The 9,379-nt window shown below is 39.2% G+C and overlaps 1 protein-coding gene across 1 annotated transcript in view; it reads right to left on the bottom strand.

The window, feature by feature from the left end:
• Positions 1-9,379, bottom strand: part of Tfcp2 (transcription factor CP2) — a 53,700-nt gene that overhangs the window by 10,614 nt on the left and 33,707 nt on the right. The window contains exons 6-9 of the mRNA XM_013018687.1: positions 8,396-8,502; positions 6,248-6,400; positions 4,168-4,278; positions 3,046-3,134 (exon numbers count right to left, since the gene is read on the bottom strand). Coding sequence (XP_012874141.1) covers positions 3,046-3,134; positions 4,168-4,278; positions 6,248-6,400; positions 8,396-8,502 — 460 coding nt within the window. The remainder of the gene's footprint in view (positions 1-3,045; positions 3,135-4,167; positions 4,279-6,247; positions 6,401-8,395; positions 8,503-9,379) is intronic.

Here is a 9,379-nt window from a genome sequence, read left to right as displayed (position 1 = left end):
GGCTTTTTTTTTTCTGCTTATGTGGTGCTGAGGAATCGAACCCAGGGCCTCATGCATGCAAGGCAAGCGCTCTACCACTGAGCCACCTTCCCAGCCCTCTTAAAATATTCTTAACAACATAGTTTTTCAGTTTATGTCAACCTAAAACCCTTATAGGAAGATGGAGAAATTATATTACTTACAACATTTTTTATTACAGAAAAAAACTAAAAAAATTTCCATAAATTGTAACTTATGACATAAATGTCATTATGACATTCATTATGTCATAATGAATATTTATAAGGGGCTGGGACTATAGCTCAGTAATACAGCACTTTCCTAGCATGACTGAAGTGGCCTAGATTCAATCTCCAGCATTATAAAAAATAAATAAGAATATTTACAAGAAATTTATTAGAATGAGAAACACTAGAAGCCAGGCACTAGTGGCTCATGCCTGTGATCCTATCTAGTCAGGAGGCTGAGCTCTGAGGATTGAAGTTTAAAGCCTAACTCTGGCAAGTTAGTGAGACTTCATCTCCATTTAACCAGTAAATGAGTTGGAATAGAGGTATGGCTCAAGTGGCACAGAACCAGTCATGCATGGAAAAGCCAAGCAAGAGCACAGGTCCTAAATGAGGCGCTGGTGCCTCAGCCTGTCATCCTAACTTCTCAGGAGGCTGAGATTTGAGGAGCACAATTGGAAGCCAGCTGGGGCAGGAAAGTCCATGAGGCTCTTATCTCCAATTAACCTCCAGAAAACCAGAAGTAGTGCTGTGGCTCAAAGTGAACGAAAAAAGCTCAGCGATGGCACTTAGACCCTGAGTTTAAGCCCTACAACCCAAAACAACAACAAAAAGTTTACGTCCTGGTATGGAGGGAGGGGCACAAAAAAGAAAAATATTTATAAAAATATGTATAAGGGCTGGGAAGGTGGCTCAGTGGTAGAGTGCTTGCCTTGCATGCATGAGGCCTTGAGTTTGGTTCCTCACCACCAGATAAGCAAAAAAAGCTGGAAGTGGCACTGTGGCTCAAGTGGTAAGGTGCTAGCCTTGAGCTGAAGAGCTGAGGCTCAGCGCCTAGGCCCAAAGTTCAGGCCCCCATGACTGTCAAAAATATAAAATAAAATATAAAATCAACTGATTTACTACTACTCCTTCTATATTACTATATTAAATATGCACATATACAGGAAAATATTGTAAGATTTATACAATGTAATATGATCACAGTTTTATCATGAAAAAAACAGTGTATGTATGTAGTAGGACTGACCCCCAAGGCCTTGGGCTTTGTACATGACAGGCAAGTGTACTATCACTGAGCAACACCTGATAAACAAATTTTTTGTGTGCCAGTCCTGGAGCTTGAACTCAAGGCCTGGTATCCCATAGTTTTTTCCACTTGAGCTATAGCTCCATATCTGGCTTTTTGGTGATTAAATTGGAGCTAAGCATCTCACAGACTTTCCTGCTTGAATTAGCTTCAAACCATAATCCTCAGGGCTCAGCCGCGTGAGTAGCCACTGGTGCCTTGTAAACCATTATTTTAAAGCAGCTTCAGGAATGAGTGCTATTTAATTTGTGATCCAAAGGCTATCTCCACATCTCTGACTTTTTTTTCTTCTTCTGATTTTGGATTATCTGCTTCCCTAATGCCTGCTTCCTTTATGGGAGAAAAAGTCGCACCTAATAGTGAATTACAGAGGAAAAAAAAAGAAAATGTAAAGCACAATTCTTAAACTCTATGTACAGTACTTTAAGATGCTTATAAATAGATGGTATCATCCTTGTAGTTGATGAGAAAAAAATTCTTTAAAATGGTATATGGTACATGTCTATTATCCCAGCTACCTAGAAGGCTGAAGCCGAAGACTAATTTCAGCCCACGAATTCAAGGCCAGCTCATCTCAACTAAAAAAAAGAAAAAAAGAATAATGCTGAAGTTTTAGTTTAGCCTGAGCTGCAAAATTCAAGTATGATATTCAAACTTACTAATTATCTCAGGGCCCTATACTATATTTCTTCTAAAACTACTACTTCTTTCTGTTGGTAATTGTTACATTTAAGCTACTTTAAATATTTCAAGAAGTAGATCAAACATAGAACCCAACTAAATCAAAAAGCAAACATTATGATCCATCAATACACATACATTTGCTAGCTTATTTCTAAGTTTCAATATGGCTATAAGGAATACATGCTAAACGCTAGGACTATAAACCAACTATTTTTTAAAACTAGAGTTGATATCAATACTCACTTTCAAATATCTCTGATAATAAAAGACAATACAGCAAGATTAACTGCATCCCAGGGATACTTAAATTTTATTTTGGCTATCATCTTAAAGGCCCCTAAAAATGATTAAGAACATTGGTTTTTTTCTCAGTGCTGGGAATGAAACCCAAGGCCTTGTTTATATTAGACAAGTGCTCTACTACCAAGAAATATCCTCTCCCCACTACAGACTTTAGTGTCTAAACAACTGTGCTTTCAATACCAAGTAACATTCCCTGCTGCAGGTATGAAGAAGTAAATAATACAAGGTGAGCAGTAAGAGGGCAAATCAAGAAACCCAGATAGGCTAGGTGCTAGTGGCTCATGTCTATAATCCTAAAGATTCAGGAGACTGAATTCAGATTTCAGAAGGCTAAGACCTAAGGGATGTGGCCCAAGTGGTAGAGCACCAACCCTGAGCAAAAAAAAAAGCTAAGCAAGAGCTCTATTTTAAGGCCCGGTACACAGAAGTGCACGTGCGTGCACACACATGCACACATGGAAACCACCCAGATAATTAGTCTCATAGTTGCTAAAAATTAACCATAAATGTTTTGGTATCTCTAATGCTATTTCTGAGGAGGAAGGAAAAAGAAGGAAGAAAAAAAGGCTATATTAAATTCTTTAAGTCTCTTTTGAAGATAATCCAAATTTTAGTTAATATAAAAAATTATCAAAGACTGACCAAATAGAAATACTTGTTGATTTGGAAAGATACTATGTGTGGAAATATAATGAAGTACATATTTAGTACAAATACAAGCCAATTTCATCTTCGACTTACCCTTCCCCAAGGGAAAAACTGCTATGGGAACTGTTGAAGCCAGGTGATGGGGAGTTATTAACGTATGTGATCTCAGGCCATGGAGAACACTGAAAACAGAGGACAGATTTGATAAAGAAAAGCACATTTCAGGCCAGTGCAGGTGGTTCACGCCTATAATCCTAGCTACTCAGGAGGCTGAGATCTGAGGATCACGATTCAAAGCCAGCCGGGACAGAAAAGTCCAGAAAAGTCCGTGAGACTCTTATCTCCAATAAACCACTAGAAAACTGGGAAGTGGCGCTGTGGCTCAAGTGGTAGAGCATTCGCCTTGAGCTGAAGAGCTGAGGGACAGCACCCAAGCCCTACCACCGACAAAAAAGAAAAAGAAAGAGCACATTTCACTCTAATGGCCCATTAAATATTGTTATTCCAAAAGCATATCTTTTTTTTTTCTTGCCAGTCCTAAGGCTTGAACACAGGGCCTGGCCACTGTCCCTGATCTTCTTTTGTTCAAGGCTAGCACTCCACCACTCGAGCCATAACACCATTTGTGGCCTTTTCTGTTTATGTGGTACTGAGAAATCAAACGTAGGGCTCCATGCATGCAAGGCAAGCAATCTACCACTAAGCCACCTTCTCAATAGCCTATCTTAATTAGTAGATCTTTATTCTTTTGAGGTTTCGGTAAGCAAAAACAAAAAATGCTCAGAAGTAAAATTAGAGTGGGCTAGAAATTAAATGATATATATTTCTCTCTTAAGAATGAAGATTGGGGCTAGGAAGGTGGCTCAATGGTAGAGTGCTTGCCTTGCATGCATGAGACCCTGGGTTCGATTCCTCAGTACCACATAAACAGAAAAAGCCAGAAGTAGTGTTAAGGCTTAAGTGGTAGATCACTAGCCCTGAGGTGAAGAGCTGAGGGACAGTGCCCAGGCCCCATGACTGACAAAAAAAAAAGTGAAGATGAAGGGGATGTATGTCAATAGTAGTGGTCTGTCTGCCTAGCATGTGTAAAGCCCTGGTTTGATTATGAGCCCCACAGGAAATGAAGAAACAGGGACAAGAGAGAGAGGAGAGGGGAAGGAGAGAGAGAAAATGAAAAAAATAGGCTGAAATTTTCACCAAAAGAAATCCTTTTACCTCTGTAAGAATGGTTGTCTCATAAGATGGTTGATATTTTTCCTTTTCATGTGGTGTTCGTTTTTCCATTTTTTCTCTGTCTGTTTTTTGCTTCCTGTCTGCACCTTTGGGCTAAAATAAGAAATATTTTGTCTTATACCTAGGTACTCATCTTCTTGAAAACACATGTTCACATATAAAACTTACATATACAATGATGCAAAGACAAGAAACATTACCATCTAAGTCTGAAAACAAAATTGAAATGTTGCTTGGGAATACAAAGGAATGATAGGCCAGGTGTGGTATATACCTACCACCCCAGCAACTCAGGAGGCTGAGGAAGAATACTGCAGTAGAGGCCAGGTAAATCATAAGTTTGAGGTCACCTTGGGCAATTCAGTAAGACTCTCTTAAGTCTCAAAATAATTCACATAGTGTAATCTTACTTTGTTTCAAAGAGGGCAAACTATGTATATACCTATGTAAACATTTGTATAAAAGCAGTTATGACAGTGTCTACTTCTGGGGAGAAGTTGGGAAATTTCTCTTTCTTTTATTTTTATTTTTGCCAGTATAGAGGTTTCAAGGGCTTGTACTCACTCAGCCAGAACTCTACCTCTTGAACCACACCTCTACTTCTGGCTTTTTGCCAGAATTGGTTAATTGGAGATAGTACCATGAACTTTTCTGCCCATGCTGGCTTTGAACTCCAATCCTCTGTATCTCAGCCTCCTGAGTAGTTAGGATTACAAGTATAAGCCACTAACACCCAGCTCCTGAATTCTTTTATATTATCAAATATCTTAGAATGAGAATATATTTATGAAGGCAATAAAAATAAAGACCTGAACTCCATCTTTTAACCACCTACTCAGGAAATGGAAGTTAGAAAGATTACAGTTGGAGGCTAGTCCAAGCAAAAAGTTAGCAAGCAAAACATTAGAAAGACCCTATCTTAACAAACAAGGTACGATGGTATGTCTCCAGCTAGGCTAGGTGAGAGGCCTGGGTAGGAGGATCATGGTCCCAAGGCTAGCTCTGTGGAAAAAGCATGAGGCATTCTCTAAAATATAACTTAAGCAAAAAAGAGCTGGAGGTTTGGCTCCAGTGGTAAAGTATCTGCCTAGCAAATACGAGGCCCATAACTCAACCCCCTGTACCACCTAGGTCAAGATAAGATGAACTATGATGCTGGGTGCTAGTGCCCCACACCTATAATCCTAGCTATTCAGGAGGCTGAGATGTGAGGATTATGTTCAAAGCCAGCCTGAGCAGACAAATTCTGAGAGATTTTCATCCCCACTTAGCCAGCAAAACACTGGAACTGAAGCCAAGTGCCAGTGGCTCACATCTGTAATCCTAACTGCTCAGGAGGCTGAGATCTGAGGATCATGGTTTGAAGCCAGCCCAGGCAGGAAACGCCATGAGACTTTTTTTTTTGGGGGGGGGGTCCAGTCGTGGGGCCTGAACTCTGGGCCTGGGCGCTGTCCCTCAGCTCTTCAGCTCAAAGCTAGCGCTCTACCACTGAGCCACCTTCCCAGCCCATCCATGAGACTTTTATCTCCAATAAACTACACAAAAAAAGCTGCAAGTAGCACTGTGGCTCCAAGTAGTAGAGTACTTGCCTTGAGCAAAAAAGAAGCGCAGGGACAGCGCCTAAGCCTAGAGTTCAAGCCCCAGAACTGGCCAAAAAAAAAAAAGCAGAACTATAGGTGAGGCTCAAGTAGTACAGCACCAATCGTGGCTATCAATACAAGGATCGGAGTGCAAATCCTAGTGCATACACTCACAAAGATGATCAAATATGAATATAATAAAAACATTCATCTCTCCATAATTTTGTAAGCTTTAGAAGAGCTTATACTTTCAACAGGCTTCAATACGAATGCATGATTTTGTTTGTCTCTTTTTCCAAGTTCTTACTATCCTGTGACTATATCTCCATATGTATCAGTGGACCAAGTATCTTAGTAGTTATTTCAGTAATTTTTAGCTTAGACAGTCTGCATAGTTCAGTTAACTTTCTAACTTGGTAACTTACATTAAAATAGAATTACAAGAAAAAGGATCCAAGGGCCAGTACATTGCCCAAGAATACCTTGAAGACTTTGATCTGGCAGCTGGCTGAATGTAAGTGCTCAGTATATTCCCCATTTTCATTCTCCTTGAAGGTATCAATTTGTACTCGGAATGGCACTCCCTTTTCTCCACCATGTTTCCTCATAGTAAACTCTGTGCTAATACAATGTACCTGAAAAGAATACAACATAAAAACATCAGTATAGCTAGCAATCCAAACCAATCAGTGATATATTTTGAGTAATTACCCATAGCAAAACTTTTTAATAGGCCATTTATGAACACTCATAAAAACTGTTTCCTCTTTTTGATCTTGAAGAAAATATGATCTAATGAAGGAAATGAGAAAAAAATTAACAAAAACCCTTGTTTCCACTGAAAATTTTAAATTGTTTGCAAATTCAAACAAAATAAATGTACAGATCTAATGCTATATGTTGAACCTGCTGTAAGGAATTAAATTTATTATCTGCTTCAGAGAATATAGAGTTAGTCTATAGGAGAAAGACTATTAGTAAAGCTTCTTATGCAAGATAGATTTTAGAAAGAGGAGGCACATGGCTAGGAATATGGCTTAATGGTAGAGTGCTTGCCTAGCATGCATGAAGCCCTGGGCTCAATTCCTCAGTACCACATGAACAGAAAAAAACTGGAAGTGGCACTGTGGCTCAAGTGGTAGAATGCCAGCCTTGAGCAAAAGAAGCTCAAGGACAGTGCCCAGGCCCTGAGTTCAAGCCCCAGGACTGGCAAAAAAAAAGAGGAGGCACAGTCTGGCTTGAAAAAATAGTAAATATGCACGCTTACAGAAACGGTAGAGGGTATGATTTGCCTGGCTACTGTTTAAAGTCTAAGATTGGTGAATTTTTTTTTGGGGGGGTTGGTCATGAGGTTTGAACTCTGGTTATGGGCACTGACCCTGAGCACTTCAGCTCAAGGCAAGTGCTCTACCACTTGAGGCACAGTGCCATCTCCAGTCTTCTGATGATTAAGAGAGGATAAGAGTTTCATGGACTTTCCAGCTCATGCTGGCTTTGAATGGTGATCCTCGGATCTCAGCCTCCTGAGTAGCTAGGATTACAGGCATGAGCCACCTGCTTAAGACTGGTAAATCTTAATAGTGGAACCTTGTCTGATTGATCATTTACTAGCTTAAGTTATTAAACCATTCTAAGTCTCAGACTATTCCTACCTCACAGAGCTAGTTATTGTTAGAAGTCTTAAATTCATGTATACAAAGGGCTTGACTAACAAAGTCATTATTTCAAAGTCATTATTTCAGTAAATTATTGGCTATCATTACTACAAGGAAAGAATTTTGGGGGTATAGAAATTTGAACTCAGGGCCTTGCACTTGAGCCATGGTTCCAGCCCAGCTTTTTGCTGCTATTTTGGAGATGGAGGCTTGTAGACTTTTCTCTCTGGGTTGGTTTGAACCTAGATTCTCTGTATCTCAGCCTCCTGACTAGCTAGGATAACAGGCATGAGCCACTAGCACCAAGCTTTAAGTAAAAGATTTTTGGGAAGGAATCATTCAAAGGACATAATCTGTGAATAAAATTTTAAGTATGCAACTGTTTGAAATAATTTTATGGATAATAGTGAAAAATTAGAATAATTTGTACACAAATAAGCATTAGGTAAGTTATGAGACAACCAAAGAACAATACACTATACATCCATCAGCAATTGCTTTGGAGAAATGTAAGTAAATAAACAGAAAATTAGAAGAGCAATTTTTTTTAAATTCTCAATGTCCAGGCACATGCTGAGGCTTCTTGATAGGCTAGGACCCTTAAAAGATTTCCAACTAGAGGTTTAAGGTACAGCTTAGTGGCAGAATGTATTTTTAAATCTTTTTTATTGTTGGTATAAAGGTAACATACAGCAGGGTTGCAGTTACCAAAGTAAAGAGTAGATTTCCTTTTGGACAATGTCACTCCTTCCCTTGCTCTCACCCATTTTCCTCACCCAAATTGTATAGTTCATTTTCAACATAGTATCCAGTGAGTACCACTGCTGCATTTGTTTACCCTTTGTCCCTCCAGGTAGAATGTATTCTTATTAGCATATGTGAGGACCAGATTCATTCTTACCACCAAAATAAAATTTCAAATTAACCCATCTTCTCCTTTAAGAAACAATTTGGAATGCTTTCAGCCATTCCTACCTGAATAAACACAGATGTCCTCTTTGAAGGGTCCCATAAGAACTCCACTGTATTTAGCTGGGTTGGATTAGCTCTAGGATCTATTATGCCCACAGACATTGGGATATCTAGAAACAAAATGACAGAATTCTTACACTGGTCTCAGACTCCTGAGCTCAAGCAATCTTCCTATTTCAACTTCCCTGGTGCCAATGACTAACGGCATTTGCCACCATGCCCAGGTCTACTTGGTTTCAAATTAAAAAGCAAGGATTCATTCACCCATAGTTACAAAGATTTTCATGTATCATACCCTAAACTTCTTTCTTGCAAATAAAAAAAGTCTGAATAAAAGAATTAAAATAGACTTATGCATTCTTCTTCTTCTAACCCTAACCCTAGTGGCGGGGAGGGGGAGTGTAGGCAACGTAGTGAAACCCTGTTTAAAAAACAAACAAGCCAGGCCCAGTGACTCAAGAATATAATCTTAGCTACTTGAGAGGAAGAGATTGGGCAGTTTAAGACAAGCCCCAACAGAAAAGTTAACAAGGCTCCAATCAATGACTAGGCATGGGGGTGTCATCCTAGCAACAAAGGGAAGTACAAATAGGAGGTCATAGTTCAGGTTGATCTGGTCAGAAAGCAAGATGCTATCTTGAAAATAACCAATGTGAAAAGAGGTTGGTGTAATGGTAGAGTGCTTACTTAACAAGTCCAAGGACATATAAACAAATGGAACAGAACCAAGAGTCCATATATTGTCAAGTGAATTCCAACAAGGGTACCAAGACTATTCAAAAGGATGAAGAATGGTCTTTCCAACAAATGCTCTTAGATATCCATTCACATGCAAAAAAAATAAAGTCAGACCTTTACCTTTGGACCATATACAAAAATTGACTCAAAATAGATCCATGACCTAAGTGACTGTAAGACCTAAAACTATAAAACATATAGGAGAAGCTTTATAACTGGATTTAGATAAGACACCAAAACCATAGCCAA

Source organism: Dipodomys ordii, unplaced genomic scaffold (genome assembly GCF_000151885.1).
Source record: "Dipodomys ordii isolate 6190 unplaced genomic scaffold, Dord_2.0 Scaffold42, whole genome shotgun sequence".
Classification (NCBI taxonomy): domain Eukaryota; kingdom Metazoa; phylum Chordata; class Mammalia; order Rodentia; family Heteromyidae; genus Dipodomys; species Dipodomys ordii.
The sequence above is the reverse complement of the archived record's forward strand: the minus strand, read 5'-3'. Positions and strand labels throughout refer to the sequence as shown.